General features: G+C 43.3%; 1 protein-coding gene across 7 annotated transcripts in view; it reads right to left on the reverse strand.

Annotated features, from left to right (window-relative positions):
• Nucleotides 1-9,947, reverse strand: part of CAMTA1 (calmodulin binding transcription activator 1) — a 1,299,703-nt gene extending 1,289,756 nt beyond the window's left edge. For 5 of the 7 annotated variants that reach the window (XM_078145710.1, XM_078145708.1, XM_078145709.1 and 2 more), the window contains exons 1-2: nucleotides 9,813-9,947; nucleotides 8,977-9,121 (exon numbers count right to left, since the gene is read on the reverse strand). In XM_078145710.1, the coding sequence (XP_078001836.1) occupies nucleotides 8,977-9,121; nucleotides 9,813-9,857 (190 nt within the window). In that variant the 5' untranslated portion in view covers nucleotides 9,858-9,947. The remainder of the gene's footprint in view (nucleotides 1-8,976; nucleotides 9,122-9,812) is intronic. The other 2 variants (XM_078145712.1, XM_078145711.1) reach the window with 1 other exon arrangement.
• Nucleotides 9,948-22,645: the final 12,698 nt, after the last annotated feature.

Genomic DNA, 22,645 nt, shown 5'->3' on the forward strand with positions numbered 1-22,645 from the left:
CTCCCAACAGAGCGCAGAGGAGTCTATAAGAAAAACAGTCTATCTTCTGGGATATTAAATCACTGAAGTCATTTACTAAAGGAGATGAAAGAGAAGAGCTTTGCCCAAGAATAGGGAACGGGGGAAAAGGTCTCTAGGCAAGAGCTGCATTGGCTACTTTTCCCCCCACTGAAGGCCTGACCAGAACACAATATAATTTTCTGTCTAATCCCACCTTCCCCCTCCCCAATTGACACAATTTCCTAATAATATAAAATATATCCATGTGGTAGCTCTTCTAAATAAGCAAGACATTTGTTCCCTATAAAATGTTCTTCCTGATACCCACCCCAAAAAACAACCAAGGACTAGACATCTCCCTTGGTTCTGCTGGTTTGGCTTACTCTTACCACTGCAGCCACAACTGCCTTCGCTGTCTCCACCCTCTCCCCTCAGAAAGACCAGGCTTTCTTGTCACATACAAACACTTAAACAATTCTGAAGTCATATACATATAAAGAGGTGGGACTCAGTGACCAAGGGAATCTGTAGGGGAAACGAAAAGACTGTAAAAATGTGATTTATTAATTAAAATCTTTCTGGGGAGCAGATCAGTTTGTGTCTCTCGGTCAAACTGATAACTTCTGCAAAGTCCAGACAAAAATGTCCTAAAATAATTTTCCCTGGGACCCAGGAAGCTTACACTAAATCTGTGAGTCCAATTTTTTTTCCCCTGAAAATGTAAAAGTATTTCATTTCCAGAAAGGAAAAAAAAATCCCCATGAAGTCGCCTCCCCTTAAGTCACTAACATCTCAAATGCGGAAAAACTGTGAGGATGTTTTCTCTTCTTAACCACTCAAGAAGAAAAATGGCTATTTACCCAAAATGGGGAAAAAAGGAGTGGGAGGAGGGTAGAGCATAAGAAAAGAGTTAAGAAATAAACAATTTTGTCAATGAACATTTTTAAAAGAAGATCTTATTAAGTTAAAATGCAAATATGCCAGTTTTATCTGTAAATCTAAAGTATTTAAAAGAGATCATCTAACAAACACGTCTACCACAAATATCTTTGACAGTACATCACTACCCCCTTGTGGATTTGCAATAAAAATTCCTATCTTGAATCTTCAGTTTTTTAAACAATGGTTTGGACTGAGGAGAACTTTTATCAAAGTTTGCACTTTCCTTGCTTAGAAAGTTATTTTATTAATATTACTTTTAAAATAACTAAACAAATTAAAATAATCTGTCAATTTAAAATTATTTTCCCAAACCTACAATAACCACCTTTCGGGAGTATTCGTTACATTAAAAAAATCGATAGCATAAAAAAGGAGCAAAAGTCCTAAAACATCTTAGACAATTCTATTTTTCTTCAGGATGATTTTATATTTTCTATCACTATGCTAAGATATTTCTGTAATAAATCAATTTTTCCTACTGTACCTAACAAATTTTTCTCTAAAAAAAAAAAATTCACAGTGGTCTGAGATCACAAGAAACCCAAAATACCAATAGGGCATGTCCTTACTTAATCTGCAGAGGGTACATGTCGAGTCAGGATGTGTGATTTCCTTGATGTGGAAATTCCCTCCACCAAGGCAGATGCAACCCATCTCTAACCTAACAGATGAGCCTAAAAAAATCGATAGATTCTCAGAGCAGCTAAGTCACTAACCTGCCTATGGTCACACACCTAAATCATCCTCAGAAGGGGACTGGGGGTAGGCATCTGGATCCCAGGTCAATGCCCTACACCATAACATATTGCCTCACAAAGTACATATATACACTCCGGTCTATTTCAAAAGTAGCTTTCAGAACTTTAAAAAAATTTTAAAAGACTGAATAAGACTATTATTAAAGACTATTAAAAAAATAATTATATTATTATATTAAAAAAAGTGATGTCACTTTAACACTGTTCACAGTAATCTTAATTTGCACTAGAATAGGAATGGAGATAGCATCTTTTATAAAACAGGAAGGAATTTGCCTTTTTGAGCTGAAAATTACCCTAGTCATGTCTGTTGATTTTTTTGGCGTATGATGTGTACGTATCTTGTTACACATGAACTTTAGAAGGTGAAATGAATTTGCATACCTGGCTTCTAATTTCTATACAAACTAGATTTGGTTGAGGATATAAATTCACTCTCAGTAACTCATGTGCTACACCGGAGAACGCTACTTTCATGACTCATAATGGAATCATCGTAGGGATATGATATTTGATTCTCCAATCTCACATATCCTCCTTAGGAATGTTGTAGGGGTTGGACTAAAATTTATGACCTCCAAGGGCCCTTCCCAGCTTCAGAGGTACTGAGTTTGTGAGTGGGACATATCTATTCACTGTTACTACTACAAGGAGAAATGAGGATAGATAATGTTATGGTGAAGGAGGAAGAAAGGAGGAGAAAACATACGCAGCAGGTGGTTTCATCGATAGATTCTTAAGTAACTGAATACAGTATCACCTTGCAGTACTATATAAGGAAATATGGGAAAGGTACATCCATCTATCAACACTGGCCTTTTGTCAATATCGACTAAAATGAGAGAACGTGCCCAACAAGCGACAGGTGCCCAAGGGGCCTGTCTGGCCACCTCCCATGTACCCCAAAGTGATAGGCAAGTAGGAGCAGAACTACCCCTTATCCACATGTTTTCTAGGAAGGTCAGAGTTGTTTGTTTTGGTTTTTTTTAGTTTATGGTTTTAGGAGGGAGATGGGTAAGGAGGTTAATGGCACTTATCAACCTCTCTCTCACCAGACACCTCATAAATTGGAGAAATGTGTCTTTGCAAACAAATATATATACATGCATATGCATACATATGTGTACACATACACACTGTGTGTGTATATACATACACGTGCATGTACATGCTTATGCATACTCATAGATACACATATATAGGTTTACATATAACTAGAAATCACAGTACAGTGAAAAGAGTGTTAAGTTTCAAACCAGAGGACCCAAGCATATGCTGGCTCTGACCCTCACTTTTGTGACCCCGGAGAAGTAGCTTAACCTCTGTGGGCCTCTATTTCCTTATCTTTAAAAACAAAAGAGTGGAATGTGAAGACTACTTGGGTCCCCTTCTACCTCTCCATTTATGATCCTATAAACTGTATCTCAGAAACCAAGGTGACTAATACGCAAATTGATTCCATAATTTTTCATTACTAAGTATAACAAAGTTGTCTGGCAGCTCACTGTTCCAGGAAAAGAAAGGGCCAAGTCTTTCCAAACCATGTGGTGAACTTCAAAAAGGTACATTTTCATCCTTTTCCTACTGAGCAACAGATTAGAGATTATCAGAACATGCAAATATATCTAATCATTGGCATTAGCACATGGGTTTGAAATGGATGTGTAAGCTGTAATAGAATGATAGATCTCTCATGGTAACGCATATGATTGGTTGAAAGTGGACAGTCCTTAAAATGGCTAGTGAAACAGGATATAATTTGGACATCCCTTGATCTCTCACTGCAGTGGGGTGCATAATCTATTTGAGCACAGGGAAATTAACTAAAAAAATAAAAAGCCAGGATGTACAACAGCTCTGGAGTGAGGGGAAAATATATATTGACAACCTTTCCCTGAGAAGAACTACAGCTTCCCCTCCAGAAACAATGGAGTCTGAAGCAGGGAGACGCAGGTAAGAATCCCTTTGGCCGGCATACAAACAGCAGAGACAACTCTCCACCTGGCTCATCATGTACAAGAATTCAAGGGTTATCTGTCCATCATCAATATTCAGGAAGAAACACTTAGCCTTTCTTCAGCAAATGTCATAATAGGGGAAACAGCACCTGTACTTCACCTCCTCTTCTAGTAACAAATATGCAGAGAGAAAAGAAGTTTCTGACACATTCCTGATGCATATTACTTTCTCTGTCTTGTAGCTGGTGAACACGGATTCGGAAAAGTACCTATGGCTATGATAAACCTCTGTCCTAAGCTCTGATTAGTGAGAAAAAAGATAAAGAAGTGTTGTCTACAAAATGAGTAATCTGGGATGGGGGAGACAGTAGACCACATACTTCCTCCAGCTTCTTAAGGGGGTCAAACAAGGATAGCAATACTTCTGTCCCTTTCCCTTCCCCTTCATCCCCAAACATCCAAACCAAGTCACTAAACAAAAGGCCTGAAAAGAGTATTAAAATCTACAAAGTTAAAGTCAGAAGAAAGGACCCCATACTCTCACATGAATGACAACAGAAGGTAAATCAAAGAGGGGTCATGGATTAGCAGGGGAGATAAGATTGGATTTCTAAAATCCTTTTCGATTCTGTGATTCTAAGTAATCTGTGCCCTGTGATTAATAAGCATCATCAGTGTCCACCGTCTACCCTCATCAAGACAGCAAGACAACAGGCAGGTTACCTCAACTGCAGTAAATAAATTCCCTAGGTCCCAGTCAGAAAGATCCAGAGGACAGTGATCAGGACACAAATTCCACTTTACGCTCCATGCCTGATAAGTTGATGGAATAGGATGTAAACTATCTTTAGGCAACAGAAGAAAAATAACATTGTCCTGCACAGCAGTAGCAATGAATGGCAAAAAGGCTACGATAAAAGCAGACTCAATAGTTTCTGATAATAATTATAATGATGAGGGGCAACAATGTGAATCCTTTCTGAGCTTTCTGAAACCTTTTGTACATCCTTTTAAGACATACAAAAAGTAGAAAGTAAGCTTTCTCACTCCCAGTAGGTACAGGAAGAAAGCACAGGAGAAGAGGAAGGCTGAAAAAAGAGGAGGGTGAGTTCACTCAGAAAATGAAGAATGCAGGTGAATGGAAATTTCACTACCAGGTACCACAAAGGCAAGTCACCCTGAAAGGGGCAGGACATCTCACAGAATTATCTATGTGATAGAAAGACAAAATGAAAGGCATATCACTATCTACCACTTTAAAAAGAAAAACAGTCAAGTAATACATTACACAGAGAAAGGACACAGTCTCACTTCACCAAGGAAACAGATAAGTGTGAGGAGAATACTAGTACTATCCTAAAGCAACCACAGCAAGAGTTACTCTTAAGAGAGGAAGAAACAGAGGAAATTGTTTCCTATATTCTGAAGGAAAATATCTGACTTAACAACAAAGAAAAGGTTAAGGGGTGCCCACCATGTCTAGTTTTGTGTTCTATATAATACCTTGCATGCTACTGATACTCAAAATGTTAACCACGCCTTCTAGTCAGGCACTTGCCTAAATGACCCAAAATGTATGCCCAAGCACTTAGAATGTTAATTTTATTTTTTTCCTTCCTACACATTCTGGACTACAGTAAACAACAACAAAAATCCAGTATATTTTCTGTATAATTTTACTAGACTATATGATATATTAGAATAAATTAGGAGAAACCAGTCCTAATAAGAAGTGGAAAAGGACAAGGCCCAGCGATGCCATGCATACCAAAAGAAAAGCAAGATCCAATCAGGCCTCTGAGCAAAACCACATGACCCCAGTAATGGGAGCATGAAGGGCAAGTGCATTCCACTCTGTATAAAAAGACCTACTCTCAAAGAAGGGAGCCCAAAGACAATTTGGGAGAAGTCAAAGCAGGGAAGGAGATAGATGAACCACCCCTCAAAAAAAGTGATCATATTATCTATTTCAATCAATCAACCAATCAATAAACATTTATTAAGCGCCTGATATATACCAGACTACTGGACCCAGAAAAGAAGATCACACATGCAGAAGGAAACTTCCAGGGACATATGAAGCATATCTAAATATACAGGGGCATAAGAAATAGCTTCCCCATCAGCCTAGAGTGATAGGGAATAAACTACAGCTATGAAACTAGAATTAGGCCATTCTCTCCCAGGCCAACAGAAAAGAAAAGCAGAACAATTTCAACCCCAGTCTGGGCAGCTAAAACTACAATACAAACTCAAAAAAAGGTTTAACCCCACCAAGGCAAGTAATGAGTCTATAAGCAGCTAAAAAATTAGGAACCAGAATGCTACTTGGCCCAAAAGTTTAGATTTTAGAAGTGTGAGCTAGAAGAGACCTAAGAAATCAACTAATCCAAATGCTTCATTTTACTAACGAAAAATAAAAGCCTAAAGGCACCATGGTTATCCAAGGTCATAAAGCAAAGTTAGCGGCAGAGAGAGGTCTAGAACTCAGGGTTTCCTGACAGTCCATATTCTTTCAGTATAATCAGACTGTCACACCAAAAAGGGTGAACAGTTTCAGGGACAGAGAGCCTCCACAACCTAAAAGTTTGAAGGAATAGAAAACTATGAAGGGATTATCTCTCTGGCCATGGATTAGAAGTACAGAGTTGACAAATATGTCTCCAAGATGGCATACAGAAGAGTGCCATTACACTCATTCAGTAAGGGAAAACTTGATCCCATCTGACCTTGAGAAGAGGTTTCTATATGTAAATGAACCATCTCATCTACTGAGCAGTGGGGTGGGGAGATTCATTATCTCCCATAAGTGGGAAAAACAGGTTCATCAAGCAGAGAAGCAAGGCATGTCCTTTAGGTCACTAGCCCACCCCTCAAAGAAATAAGAGAGTTAGAAAAGGGAGGAAGGAATCTTCCAACACAAAACAAAAGAGAGATGAAAGAACTGAGAACCCTATACTGTCTTTGTAGAAGAGGACTACCATATCTGGGGTGTGAGAGGAAACAAGTTAATGCTCTATTATCTGTGGTAATGGGCAACAGACAAAGCACAACTGTATGCCACCCACCAAAACCACAATTTTAGACAATACCTTCAACTTCCTGGTCTTATTAACCTTTTACCAGGACCACAAAGTAGTAGCAAAATTAACTGATTTAGTTTCAAATCTTTTCCCTTTCCCTTCCCACCCTCTGGTGGATATGTTAATAAGCAATAAATTATCCAAAAGGAAATCTGTGGAATGGTTAATTAAAGGATCTGAATAATCCACCAATGGAAATGCAGTCACTTTTGGAGCATAAGCTCCATCTAATACAACATATATGTTAAGAGTGTCTGGTCATACCAAGAGTAATAACAGTACATCATAGGGGAAAAAAACGTAACTCCATCCTACTGATTCTAGATACAAAGTAGACAATACAACCACTGTTGTCCAAAAGGAAAAAAGCAATCCAGTTCTAATCTTTCTGGCAAGTAGGTGTGACTGATTAAACATCAATGGTAAGATGGAATCCAGAACCCAAGATCTAATGTTAACTAAACACCCAACTCAAACCCCCTGTCACTGACATACCAAGGGAAAAGAGTTCACCTTGCCAGAGAAGTGCCAAAGAGACCCAAAAGCTCAGGGCCTGTCCAGAAGGTGCCTGTGGAGAGAGCAGATCAGGTCAACACAACTGGTCAAAACAGAAAGGCCTTCCCACTGAGTAACAGCTGATGGAATCCACATCAGTTTTTGTGGCTACAACTGGAGAGGAAAACAAGATCAGGCAAAATACCTGAATGGGACAAATTTCTGGTTCATTTTGCCCAAGAAGTAGAGGGTACCTCTCGTTTGGCAATGCTAGAAACAAGTCAATGCAAAGAAGAGGGTGCTTTTAGATAATACTGACTCCACAGTTTCCTACAGTTACAAGTGTTTTCAGATACCCAAGGGCATCCTCGAAGAGCACCATAATAGAAACTGCAAGGCCTCTCAATGATCCAAACAGGTGGGATTTTCAAATCTTTCTGAGGTCAGTCAGTACTTGTCCAGAGAGTAAATTAACCCTACTGGAAAACACAAGAATTCTCCCCACCTTGATCACAGAAGATAAAGACATCAAGGTAGGACAGTTTCTCCCTATAGGACACCAAGAAGAGAAGGCCAAACCTCTCTATTCAGAATGCACCAAAGGGGAAGGGAGTACAAGGGAATGTCTGAGACTCAGGAGCTTCAGGGACTGTGTGCTTTACTGAATATTCACCCCTCTGCTGGCTCAACACAATACAATAGGGGAATTCAAGAATGGGAAAGATGATGGACAAGTTAAGTAGCTCTTCGGCTATAAGGGATAGATGATCCTTCTACTACTGATAAGATACAATGCATACACATGAGCATATGTCCAAATTTATGATTCCATACACATCTATATTGTCACTTCACACCTCTAAGTTACATTATCTAAGTGCATTTGTATGTACTATGTACATACAAATGCAAACTTTCCTGGCCTAAATGCCCAATATGACTGCAAAATATCACAGTTTTGTCCTTATCCCAAATATGGGATAATGGGATATGAGAAGGATTTAGTCTTCCCACTGACTGACAGCTACAGAATCAAAAGTGGAAACACAAGGCCCAAGGGGAGAGATGAAGACAAGGAGTAGTAAATAGGAAACCCCTTTCCCCAAAGGTAACATGGAAGTGTATATTTTATTTCCTAGCTGAAGGCAGACATAAGGCCTCCTTCTACCCAAGCCAACATAAATGCAATTCTGATGTGGACTAGAAAAAGTCTGGGGAATGTAGGGTTCACAAGATATGGCTGAGAAGGGAGCAGACACCATAAGAAGACCGGAGGAGCCTCCTTCCAAAAGGAAAAAAAAAAAGTTAGTAGTGTCATCAGCCAGGGCTTCAGGGTTCAAGAACATGAACGTATACAAGGATGCTTCCTATTTCGAAGAAGACAGGAGACCCTGTAGTCAAAGGAGAGCAGAGTCAGTTGGTGAATGCTGCCCCTGGCTAGGATTCAAGGGTAAACAGGAAGAGCGTATGTCCCTTTTTGCTTCAGACATAAAAGTAATGATGTGGTCCCTTGTTGCTCAAGTAGTAGGCACAATGGAGGAGGGCACTGGCCAAGCCTGAAGGGAGTGAGCAGGGAGGGACCCCACACACCGGGGGAGGAAGGAAAAGGGGGCATGGGGAAATTAAAGGATGCGTGGGTCACAGAGGAAAAGGGGCAGAGGAATACTCTAAGTTGCTGTCATTTAAAAAAAAAAAACCAAACCACGGGTAACCCAAAGGGTTGCCAGCCAAAGGGCTCACCTTCACCCAGGGGGTGGTGGAGGGCAGGAGCGTCTACACGGCCAGCCAAGAAAGTGTCTGCTTCCCCTCTGAGAAAGGACTTGGGGGGTGCACAGGCCCCTGGGGTCCGCGGTGGGGGGCGGGAGGCCGCTCCACTGCCCCTGTCCTGACAAGGAGGGCCGGTCACTGGAGAGTTGTGCCCGTGGCCCAGCGGGGGGGGGAGGCTCGCGATCGGGGTCACGGCGGGGAGAGGAGGCGAAGGAGGGGGCGAGGCTCCGGCTCGTCCCTCGCCATGGAAACCGGAACCCCACCCTGCTGCCCGAGGGGGGCCGGGGCCGCTGCCCGGGGGCGGGGAGGCGGGAGGCGGAGCCCGCCGGGCCCTGCCGGGGCCGTGGCTGGGGGGCCCCGGGGCGGGCGCGGCGGGGGGCCTCGCGCACATAAACTTTCCGCCCGCGGGCCCCCACCCCCGGGCCGGGCCGGGCCGGGGCAGGAGTCGGGGCCCGGGCTGGGGCCCGGGCCGGAGGAATGCCCGGGCGGGCGCCGGGGCCCTGGGCCGGCCCCCGCCCCGCGCGCCCCGCTCCGGCTCGGGCTCCGGCCCCTACCCGCCCCCGGCGGAGGAGGAGGGGGTGTCGCTATCGCGGTCGCGGTCCGTGTCGCCGGCCCCGGGGTCCCCTCAGGACTCGGCCCCGCTCCGCCTCTCCCCCGCCCCCGGGCCGGGGGCGCCAGCCCGCCGCGCCCCCGCGCTGCCTCCCGTGCCCGCCGCGGCTGCCCGGGATGCCCGGCGGGGCCGGGGGCCGGCCGCCCCACGCGCCGCCTCCCTCTCCCTCCGCCGGCCCCCCTCACGCTCCGGCTCTTACCTTCCGGCTTGTTTTCGGCAGCCATTTCCCCTCCGCGCGCCACATCCTCCTCCTCCTCCTCGCGACCGGGACCCCGAGCGCGCGCCTCGTACCGCCGCCGCCGGCCCAGCCACCCCGCCGCCGCCGCGCACCCGGCCTGGCCCCGCCCCGCGGCCCACGCACCGCTCCCATTGGCGCGCCGGCCCGCCAGTCATCACCGCCGCCGCCAATCGCCCGGCACCAGGGGCCTCACTACTCTCCGGGAGGAGCGGCCTATCCTCCCGGCCCATTGGCTGCTGTCCTCCCGACGGCATGGCGGGATTGGCCGAGATTCGACGCCCCCTCCCCACCCACTACCAGAAAAGCCCGCCTTCCCGACCTAAACAAAGCTTCTCAGTGGCTAGAGCCCAAGACAGCTGACCAATAGATACGGCGCCGACACGGAATATTTCCTCGAGGCCGGGACGTAGCTTTTGGATTGGGCGTTGCTACAGTGTTTCCCAAGCCGCCCAGGCCAATCAAAGGGGGTTCCCGGAGCTCGGGAACGGCTAAGGGAAACCCCACCCCTTAGCATGACCGTCACGGGGAAGGCGTGCGCTCATTGGCTGGCTGGGGCTTTTCCCGCGTGCTCCCGGGGCTGAAGGACGTTCCTGGGGAAACCACTCTGGGCGCGTGGGGGGTCCCGGCGGTGGCGGCAGCGCCGCGCCGGGGCGGGGTTCTCCGGGATACCACAGCGTGTCGGAGCCGCTGAAGGCGCAGGCGCGGGCGCAGCCGAAGCCCGAGCTCCGAGCTCCGACCTCAGCCCAGGGAGACGTCGTGGGCCCGTGGGCCTGTGGGCTAGTGGGCTCGGCTGGCCGCCAGGAGGCGCTGTCGCGCCACGCTCCTCTGTCTCCCCCCCCCCACCCCCGCCCTTCCCCAGGGGCGCCCGTGCCCTAAGGCTTGCTAGAGTGTAAGCTTCTCGAGGGCAGGCTCCGCTCTGCCCCCACTGCCTGGCACGCGGTAGGAGGTGTGGGGTAGTGGCCCTGCAGTCAGGAAGACCTGGGTATCATTATCCAGTCTAATCACAGCTAGCGTTGATGTGGCGCTTTAATAATGGTTTGCAAAGCGAATTTTTAAAAATATGATCGCATTCATTATACCCATTTTACAGATGAGGAAAGTGAAGAGATTTGCCCAGCTAGTAAGTGACTGAGGCTGGATTTGCACTGGGGTCTTCCTGACTCCAGGGCTCTCCACTCTACAATCTGTTATGTGGCTCCAGGCATGTCATTTAACAGCCTCAGTTTCTTCTCCTGTAAAACGAAGGGGTTGGGCTAGATGGCCTGTGAGGACCCTTTCAGCTGCTTGCTCCCTTCTCAGTTCCCCACGTTTTCTAAGAGTCTCCCTCTGTGCCCCTCTGCACTCTCCTCAGCTCCCCCAATTTTCACTGGTCAGCCTGTGGCCTCTGTCCTCCACCAGCCTTCTTTCTGTTGGCCACCCTCTGCATCTTCCTCCACTGCCCCAGCTTTCCAATGCTGCCTCTTCAGCCAGCTCACCCTGTGTCCTCTGCTCTCCCCTGAGCCCTCTCTTTTTGTGGGCACTATGGGCTCCTTCGCCCCCCACCCATTCTAGCAGTTATCTTGCACCCCTTACCCCCTCCTCACCTCGGACTACATTCTGTCACCTGGCTTCATCCTGGCCCTGCCAGTGGTCCCAGATCTGTTTGTGGTACCCTCCCCCCAGCTCTATCTCTTCCAGTGCACATCCTTTCTCTCTTTTCACCTTACCCCCAAAGATTTGCCAGTCTTTTCCAAGGCTATTATCGGACTCCCAATTTCATTTTGTTCAGGCTTTCCATGTGACCTAACAAACAGGTGACTCATAAGCTCCTAAGTTAAGCTGAGGCATGAGAATAAAGTAATATATGAAAAAATTAAATACGTTACACTTAAGAGTGAGCCCAGCAAAATGTAGGCATTTACTTTTAAAAAGGAAAAACCTCAAAATTTTCAAAGCCCATAGTGTCCACTTGTTCTGTTGCAAATGTTTTGCTCAAAAATTAATTGCCAAACTATATTGGGAGCTTTAATTTTTTTCCTTTATTGCAGGGGAAGGTTCAGTCAGAGAAATGAGGGAAGCCTCTTTCTAGAAGTGATTGTAATATAAAGACAAAAGGCATCGATAAAAAACTTTTTAAATAAAGTAGCAAGCTAGAAAGATTAACTTCAGTTGCACAGAGGAATCCTAAGAAATAAAGCTTAGGATGGCAAGTGCATCCAGCATGAGGGGAAGAAATGAAAACAGTCACAAACCCTATCTGAAAATTCTTGCCACCTCAAGTAAAACAGTTAAACACAGCAAATGGAGGGAATCCTAACTGCAAGGTGAGATGCCAACATGCGGCATTTAAAATCAAAACACCTACCACCTTCAGAGCCACTCAAACATAATACAGGTGGGCAGGTAATAGAGGAAAGAGAAATGAGGCTGCTGACTCTGATAGTTAGAAAAGGAGGGGAAATTGAATTGAAGCAGTTTTCCATCCCCAGCTATGTGGATGTATTTCTTCTCTTGTAACAATGAGAGCGGTTCCTTGTACTGCATATATCCGTTCCCTCCCGGCCGTTAGTGGGAGTTAGCTGAATCAGTGAAAGAAAAGTCCCCTTCTAGACATTTTGGTGGCTAGGGCTATGCTGTCAATGTGTATTTAACTTGAAACGATAGAAACAGCCTCCTTCCTAACAGCAGATCATCTTGGTTTTTTTTCCCTAGTCTCCTCAAGTAGAAATTTCTCAAGTTTTCCAGAAATAAAGATGTTCCCCAAAATACTACATAAACTGCCGCCCACAAAGCTCTTGTTTTTAGCCTTAATGTTCTTTGAAGAATGAAAGAGATCGTCCAGAAACCATTTCATGGAGGTGAATAGTAGTAATGCCTGGGCGAAATGTTACGTTTATCTTCTAAAAAGATTTTTGAGTTCTCTTCCAGTGATCTCTGCAGTAACATTATTATTATTATCATTATTGATGAGGATTGTAATAAAGTTGTCACTGGATTTATTGCCATAAATTGCAAGTTGTCTAAACCAGTCTAAGTGGATTGGAAGAAGAGGAAAATGTGCACTGAACCACTTTCAAACACTAGGATTCCCCAAAAAAGAGGATTTTGATGAATTTTTAAGTATTCATGACTGATTGTTCCTGTGCTATCACCAAAGACATCATGTCTGAGGACAAAGTAGATTCTCCTAAGGAGGAGTGTTTTGGCTTGGTTTTTTTGGTTTTTTTCTGGACACTGCATTTTTAAAAGATAATGGCCCTCCACTATGTTGCAGGCATTATACTAGGTGCTTAAGGGACCATCAAAGAAAAAGACAAACTCCCTTCCCTGACAGGAGGAATAATCTGATAGGAGAGATAATAGCTAAGATTTATACAATGTTTTAAAATTTGCAAAGTGTTTTACAAATATTATCTCGTTCGATCCTTACAACAACCCTGGAAGGTAGGTGCTGTTATTGTCCCCATTTTAAAGATGACGAAACTGAGAGAGGTCCACTCACTTGCCCAGAGACACACAGCCTACTTTGTCATCGAAATCGGATTTAAATTCAGGTGACTTAAATGCAACTGACTCCTAGTCCATCACTCTGCACTATGGCGCCCCCTAGCTGCCTGTAACGCCTGTAATACAAGTACAGTATATTTCTCTCCCTGAGTTACTGCCTCTAGTTCTGATGGGTAACCTATGAGACCTGCTATGGTGAAAAATAAAACCAACACTTCGGATTATAGATTTTGAGCTAGAAAGGAACCTTGGAGATAAAATCCCCTCATTTAAAAAGAGTAGGAAACTGGAGGCCAGAGAGAATAAGTGACTTAACTCCAAAGTCACATAGGTAATATAACCAACAGAGCTGGAAACTGCCCCCAGGTCAAGTGGGGCAGTGTATAGAGTGCAGGGCCTGAAGTCAGAAGACTCATCTTCCCAAGTTCGAATCTGGCTTCAGACGCGAGCTGTATGACCCTGGGCAAGTCACTTCACCCTGTTTGCCTCAGTCTCCTCGTTTGTAAAAGGAACTGGAGAAGGAAATGGCAAACCACTCCAGGATCTCAAATAGGGTCACAAAGACTGGATAACAGCATCCTCTGTATCCAAGTCCAAATCATTTTTCACTGCCTCACTTGATAGCCAAACTCTAGGTGATGACCTCCTCTGAATTTAGAGATTCTGGACTTCAGAGGACAGCTACTATCTGTTGCTCATTATCAAACCTTTGCATCTAACTTGGTTTCCGAATGGCACAGTTTAAAAAAGATATTGGTAAGTTTGTAGAGTCTCCAGAGGGCAACCAGGATAGTGAAGGACCTTGAATCCATGTTATCTAAGCAAATGTTGGGAATGTTGAGCCTGGAGAAGATAGGAGATAGAGAGAAAAGGGGTAGCTGTTGTCATCTATTCAAAAAGCTACCAGGCTGAAGGTTTGTTCAGTTAAGTCCCAGAGTACAGTGGGTAGAGGTTGCAACGACACTAATCTAGGCTTGATGTCAGGAAAAACTTCTTGTTAAAAGCTGTCCAAAGGGGCGGCTAGGTGGCGCAGTGGATAAAGGCCTTGAAGTCAGAAGTACCTGAGTTCAAATCCAGCCTCAGACACTTGGCACTTACTAGCTGTGTGACCTGGGGCAAACCCCAATTGCCTAAGCAAAAAAACACAAAAACAAAAACATAAAAGCTATCCAAAAGTGGAAAGGGTTGCCTGAATAGATAATAGGTTCCTCCCCATTTGAGGTCTTTGGGCAGAGTCTGAAAGACCACTTCCCAGTTCCACCATAGTAGAGAATTGCTTTCAGGTATAAGCTGGACTTGTAACCATGGAGGTCCCTTCCATCTCTGTGATTCTGTGACCTAGAAAAGCCTTCAACCATCTAGGGTCACCTATATGACCTCACCTGAGGTCATAAGTCATCTGAGGAAGACCTCAGTAGAGGAAGACAAATACAAAACATGAAATAACAATAAAAATAATTGCTATTGAAAAAGTTTTGTGGGGGGTTGGAAGGAAAAGAGATCCCATCTAGTTAGAGGTGTCAGAGAAGATTTAATGAAGGAAATGATAGGTGAGTTTTCTTTATCTCCTTTGTTTTCCTTTGTTATGAGGGAGGGTTCATTAGAAGGAAGATGAAAACAAGGAAAAGGGACCTGGTAGACCAAAAGAAGAGGATCAGTAAAGGTTTGGAGGTAAACGTGTGCCTAGAGAATGGTCCAGTTCAGGGGAACGCTTACAAAAATAACTTCTGTAACAGGAAATAAGGCCTTTAAAAAAAAGGCTCCTGGTATCAGACCATGGAAAAGAACTTGGGACTCCTCTGCAGCTGCACCCCTGACTTATCTGCGCAAGACTTTCTCTATCATGCCATCAAAGCCTGTTCATCCTGGCAGCTCACTGTACCCCTGGACTCCTTACCATCCACCCATGCAATCTGTCTCTCTGATTGATTGATTCCTCCAAACCCCTCCATTTTGAGGAGGACGGCCAGGCCAACCATGTCTTCCTTCCAGATTTCCTTGGCAGGTTTCAGCCAGAAACCTCACACACACACACACACACACACACACACAATTTTATGTCTTGTCTTCTTGTCTTCCCCCATTAGAATGTGACCTCCTTGAGGTTAGGGACTATATTTGTGCTTGTATTTATTTTCTCAGTACCTGCCACAGAGTAAGCTTGTTGACTTGACTCATTTTTAAAGGTCACATTCTGGGCCTCTGCCTTTTGGTTTTGTGATGTTGGAGGTTGTGAGGCAGGGGAGCAGAGAGGAAGAATATTTTCAGCTCTCTTAAAACAAACCATTATGAACCCTTTCTATTTGTTTTATTAACATTTGCTAGATATTCTTTGTTATTCCTATCACTGCCTCTTGCAAACCTTAATTCACTATCTAATCTACCCTCCTCTTGCCTCCTTCCATTTGCCACTTCACTTGAGCATAATGTTATAACTACTTTTGGCAAGAGACAGTCTTTAATTTTGGAAAGACCTATCAGGTCAAGGTAAATATAAACTGAAGATATTCGGGTCTAATGTCTTTGCTCAGCTCATTTGGAATAGAGTTCGCCCCATCCCAGAAACCTAAATTTTCTGGGCCAGGAAACTGTTGATGATATGAAGTCAGTCAACAGCTCTGTATGCTCAGCGCTCACTCTGCCTGCCCCTCCAGTAAAACGGGTCTAAAGACTACGTCTTTTGCTTCCCTGTCTGCAGTGCCAACATACTCAACACCGTCCCCATAATAGAAGTTGCTGAGGTTGTTATTTAAATCATAGTTAAAAATCTTTTTTTTTTCCAATAAAAACCTTTCAGTGTAATCCAGCAATTGCCTAACATGTAATAGAGTACATTTGCTCTCTAGGGATCACAGGTCAAATGCTCCATATATAAACTTACTCCAATTATTTCTTGACTTTCCCTTGAAAATCAGCTTCTTTCTTCTTCAAGATGTGGTTCCTCTAAATAGAGGCAGCTAGATAGGTAGAGCAGGGCCTGGAGTCAGGAACACCTGAACTGACACTTCCTAGCTGTGTGACCCTGGGTAAGTTAACACCTCCCTCAGCCTTGGTTTCCTCAACTGTAAAATGGGAATCATAGGACCAATGAGATCTTAGCATAATACCTGGTATATAATAAGCACTTATTAAGTGCTTCCTCCCTTATCTATAACTAGGGTGTGCTGGAGCCAGATCGAACTGGCTTTCAAGAGTAGCTTGTTAATTTTCAGTATAAACATTTATACTTCAGACATCGGCAAACTACAAATCAGAGCTTGATTTATTATTCTGTTCATTGTTTGGACTTGAAAAAGTGATGGAGAAAATATTAACAATGCAGATTAAATTTTAAAAGGTGTCTTGTTGGTCAGTCAATAAACATTTATTTAGGGCACTGTGCTAAGCACTAGACAATTGGTTTTTTTCTTTGTTTTGGGGGGTGGTGAGGGTGGAGCTGGATGTTAAATATTTACCAGCAAACCCCAGTCTATAACTCTAAGTATTCTTGCCTACAATGAGAGGTTAGATAGTTTGCCCAAGGTCAGCATGTGTCTAGGACTTGAACCCACCTCTCCCAGATTTCCATTCTAAATTACCCATGGGCAAAATACCTGAATCTGGTGAAAGCTGCCCCCTACATTTTCAACAACTCTGGCTTGTGGGGGAAGGGTGGAGGCTGAAGAGAAGTGGGCCCCTGTGATCTGTAAAGGAAGGAAGAAGGATAGCTCCTGAACCATTCCATTGTCCCTCTTCCCAAAGTGGGGTGGGCAATTTTTTTTTATCCAAATTCAAGCACAATTTGAACTGTAGAATGGAGCAAAACACTTTGTTTGCATGCCTTTTCCATGTTCTCTGCCATGCACATTGTGAGTACTGTATAAATGTTAAGTCATAAGAATAATGTTAACAATAATAATTTTCCCCCTTTGGGAATGAAGTTTCGCTCTTCCTCCTTATTAGAGAGAAGCCCATCTACCTCCATGTTTCACCCTGAGGGAGTTAAATTGGGTGCATCACCACACTTAGAATGAGAACTCATTTTTAGAAGTAAATAGCATAATCAAATATGGAGTCTTTGAAAGGGATTTCCCTCGTTTATTAGAGGCCTGGCCATGAAAAGACCTGGAGTTCTTATTAAAGGTCTTATTACTTACTTTTAAAAATTATTGCTATGGTTTTATTATTCCTGTTTATTACTACTATCATTTTATTATTCCTGTTTAATAAATGCTTGAAAATAAAGCTTTACTGAGTGCCTACCCTTTCTGGGATTTCATCCATTTAAGTTCATTCTCTGAAAAGTTGAACCTGAAATAAGACTAGCCCAAAGATTTCTCAAAGGGCAGTCTTCTTCAGTGACAGTGGAATTCTTTCTTTTTCATCTTGTCAAACATAATCACTCACAGATAAAGTCAATTTACTCTTTTGCCTTACTACTGGGCTATTTCCTTTTGCTGGCTGACTAACGTTTTCTAGGGCAGGTTGAAATTAATCATTCAGCACCCTGAGATTTTTCAGGCGAGCGAAAAACTGAAGCATGAAAACAACAAAATCCACAGTTCAAGCTGTAACTCTGAAGACCTCACATTTGAAAAGAATCATGGAACTAACTTAGAATAATTTGGGAATTTCTCTGAATAGCCCACGATCTCAAGTGTTTCTATTCCAGAAATTAGGAGGTTTGTTCATTTGTTACCTAAGTAGAAGCTTTGGGTGTTAATTATTCCTGAATTGGCAGCAGGTTAAACCCAATGAGTGTCACTCAATTTCAAGGAAATTCACCATTCACCATCTGATCTCTGGATTCTCCTTAATCCCCTGGGGAACCCCCAGTGAAATACTCCAGGCCTCCTGTTTGAATTTTCTGGCTAGGTAGTTCTAAGGATCCTAAAGCTCTTCTCTTATTTTGGTGTTTGAGTTTTCGTCCTCCTGGACAAGGTTTTACAGCTGATCTTTTAAGCCTAAAAACCCACATACTCTTCCATCCAAAGCCTGGTGTTGTAAATTCTTAATTGGCCAGACGCTTCCCCTTCTCCAAAGAGAATCCCACTTCTGGATCCTCAAGACCAGAGGGCAGGATTGGCTTTCCCCATGCATGCACAGCTCGGCATGCCCAACAATATAAACTGGACTCCTTCAGAGGAGCCAAGCAGGCCAAGGCCCAGTGCTTGGGCCAGCCAGCCAGCATACAAGAACAGATGTCAAGGGATATTGGCTGCAAAGAGTATCCAGAAATAAAGTAAAATTGCCCTGTCCTTTTAAAAATGGAAAATGCCTTGGCAGGGTGATATATTATTTGCCTGGCTGCATTTTCTCTCTGTCTCCGTCAAGGCTTGAAAAGTACTGGCACTTCTGCCTTCTGAAGCGGAGCTCGGTGTAACTGGACCACATCTAATGCCTGCACGATGCAAATGAAGATTGAGGCTGTTGTTTCCTTTGATGTGTGTGACTAAATGCTCAGAGGGGATATTTTCCTTTGGAGCCTCGGGAGGCTGAAGCTTCTTTAAAAATACCTGTTGGCTTCCTGTTTTCATTGACAATTGATGTCACTCCTGAGCTAGAGACTGAAGCTGGGACAGTTGTGATGGATGTCTTCCTCTGAGAAAGAGAACAGAGAAGAATACTTGAGCTATGTTTGCAATGATTGTTAGAGTTCTTCAGGGAATCAGGGAACATAGAGGGCACATTAATGGTGAGCATTTTGCAATGGCCACCTTAGGCTTGCCTTCCAACAGTCTGACAGCCACATCTGAGATTCTTAGGTGTTTTTTTTTCTTTAGTAAAACGGATATAGCAGGGGCCAGGATTGGAACTTACTTTCTTTGGAACCAAGAGTTTTGAGCTTAGGGAACTGGTGGAGTTCACCTATTATGGAAGGATAGAGATACAAATGTTATCGATTGGCACAAGGAAGAAGCCTGCTTAGCTGTTGACCATTCAGTTCCCACACCTAGTCTTTCCTGCCAAGAACTCATGAGATTTTAACATCGGCAGAGAATTGGCCATCTACACTGGCACTGCTAGAATCTGAGATCCTCTCTGTATCAAGAATGCCTCTGAAGCCAGGATCATATACATTCCAAATCAGCCCCACTGAGAGCTGCCAAAAGTATTTAGAGCCTCCAGATAAGGGTTATTTATGGTGGGTACTTTATAATGGTGATCAAGATAATTATAATCATCCTCAGTTAATATTTCTTGAATGCCCAGTTCAAGTTAGGTACTATCCAAAATGAGAAGGAAAAGCAAGACAAAAATAGCACTTCTATAGTATTTAGGGTCAACTTCTTTTATTTTTAGTTACTTTAGTAGATCTGTGATTGAATACATACATGTGGATGATACAGATTGTAACCCACCCACATCTTCTCATCCCATTTGACTTTTGTCTACATCCTCTAGTAAAGCTTCCACAATGGGTACACCCAATATGCTGGTGACTTTCATTTCAATCACATGATCCATACATAGGATCATCTATCAATTAGCCTTCACCCCCACCACAACCAATACAAATCCTTTTTATCTTTGATGATATCTTTTATGCCATTTCTCCTGCACAACTCTTCCTCAGTAATATGCTACTCGTGCCCACCATGTGTCTCTCTGTGGCCTTTTGGGTGACCTGAAACTTTAAGTCTTTGGAGACTGTAGATTTTTTCCTCTTCTTTGAAGAGAATATTTGTGCCTGGTAGATCATTCTGTTTCTAGGGATATTGAACAGAAGATCATTACAAAGAGTCAGTATGGTGTAGTTGAAAGAGGACTAGATTAGGAATCAGGAGGTCAGGATAATTAATAATAATATTAACTAACTTTATAACTAAGAGCTAACTAATAATAACTTTACAAATATTATCTCATTTGATCCTCACAACACTAGAAGGTAGGTGCTATTATTGTCCCCATTGTACAGATGAGGAAACTGAAGTAGGAGTTTAGTGACTTGCCGAAGTTCACATAGCTAATAAGTGTGTTGCTTAAGTTGTCCTGACTCCGAATCCAGTTGTGTAATTCATTCTGACCTACCTTTCTGTCTTTATATTCTAGTAATACTTTATACGGGGTAGCTAGGTGTTACCAATGGCCGTGGCAAAGATACTGGAGTAGTTTGCTCTTTCCTTCTCTGGCTCATTTTACACATGAGGAAACTGAGGCAAACAAGGTGAAGTGACTTACCCATGGTCACACAGCCAGGAAGTGTCTGAGGCTGGATTTGAACTCAGGAAGATGAATCTTCCTGACTCCAGGCCTGGCGCTCTGTACAGTATGGCGCCCCCCCAGCTGCCCATAATGCCTCTGTGATTATCTCCCCTTTGCCCTGTATCTAACTTCTTTGTACATAGTTGTTTCCATATTGTCGCCCCCTTTTGATTTTGAGCTCCCGGAGGGCAGAGATTGTTTTTGCCTTTCTTTGAATCCCCAATACTTGGCACAGTGCCTGGTATATAACAGGCCCTTTAAAAATGCTTCTTGATTTGACTTGAAAATTCTGCAAATACCTGAAGAAGCCGATTTTATAAGCATGTATTTCCTCCAGGAGCAGCTAGGTGGTGCACTGGATAGAGCCCTGTGCATTATCTCATGAGGACCTGAGTTCAAATCCAACCTTACTAGCTGTGTGACCCTGGACAAGTTATTTAACCCTGTCTGCCTCAGTCAGTTTCCTCATCTATAAAATGAGCCAGAGAAAGAAATGACAAACCACTCCAGTATCTTTGCCGAGAAAACCCCAAATGGGATCCCAAAGAGTCAGACATGACTGAGCAACAACGAGAAATTTCCCCCACCATGAAGATCAAAACCCCTCTGGCCCTTAGTCACTATCTCCATGAGTTACTGTGGCTTAAAACATAATTGATCTGTGGCCAACCTGGTGACCTCAGCTCTGAGTCAACCTTCCTGGACCTCTTTTTCTTTATCTATAAATGAGTAAGTTGGAATAGACTACCCTTTCAACTCTGAATCTTTGATACCATGAGTCTTTCTGAACTCAACTAGGCTGATTCTTGAGTGAGATACCTACCATCAATCCCCAGCTCCATACTTGAAACCTCTCAGATTGATTCAACCTACTAGATCTTGTGCCCCTCTGGATAGCCTGAAATGCCCTAGGACCACCTCCAATTCACAAGATAGCATCACAACAGGATTTTGGTAGAGGTTTGAAAGTCAATCATTGGACATACATTGAATGCTGAGTCTACATTTCTCTGGCCTTGCTATCCATACCCAACCCAAACCAGATTCTAAGTCCTGGGGGAAGTTCCTTGTGCAATTACAGTCATACCTATTCCCTAGATGGAGAAGTCATCTCCACCTGAGTAAAACCTGATTTTTATACATTATGTAAACTATATACCAGTATGATGTCATGGCAAATTAGTATAATAGGATACAGTCACACTTTGCTGTGCCTCTATTTTCAGAATATTTTCAGAGACTTTGCTTTATTTTTCCAAATAAAGTCCTGTAGATTTGATTACAAATGGAGAAATGACATGCATTAACTTTCAATTCAAAGCAACAAGCATTTAATCATTTATTATGTGCTGGATACAAAGGCAATAAATAGAAATAAGTCTCTCCCCCCTGAGATCCTTTATCCCTCCAGGAAGATGCTATAGATACAGATATATACGCACACAGATATACATACACAGATATACACATAACACATATATGTATACATATATACACACATATAAACATACATATAGGCTCATACACACGCATGTATGTATACATATATATGTGAACAAAAAATAATTTGAGGACAGAGTAAGTAGAAAGAATTAAGATGAGAAAATTCCTCAGGAAATAGCATCTGAGATGGCCTTGAAAGAAAGCTAAGAAAGGGCAGTTAGGTGGCACAGTGAATGGAGCTCTGGCCTTGGAGTCAGGAAGAGCTGAGTTCAAATCCAGCCTCAGACACTTAACACTTACTAGCTGTGTGACCCTGGGCAAGTCACTTAACCCCAATTGCCTCACCAAAAATTAAAAAAAAGAAAGCTAAGAGTGACTTAGTTTACCAATTCCAATGTCACTTAACCTGGGATCCGAGATCCCTAAGGGGTCCATGGGTAGAATTTAGAGGGTCTTTGAATTTGGTTTTTAAAAATATTTTTATAACTATATTTCAACATAATTGGTTTCTTTTATAATCCTATGTATTTGTTTTTTGTGCCTTAGTCCACAAAGGCATCTATAGGTTTCCTCAAACTGCCAGAGAGGTCCATGACACAGAGAAAGCTTAAAACCCCCCTGCCTTAGAGGACAAGAAAAAGGATGCTAAAAGAGTCACAGATTCAGAGCTAAATTTAGAC

This window comes from Phascolarctos cinereus, unplaced genomic scaffold (genome assembly GCF_003287225.1).
Source record: "Phascolarctos cinereus isolate Bilbo 61053 unplaced genomic scaffold, phaCin_HiC Scaffold_726;HRSCAF=1367, whole genome shotgun sequence".
Taxonomy (NCBI): Eukaryota; Metazoa; Chordata; class Mammalia; order Diprotodontia; family Phascolarctidae; genus Phascolarctos; species Phascolarctos cinereus.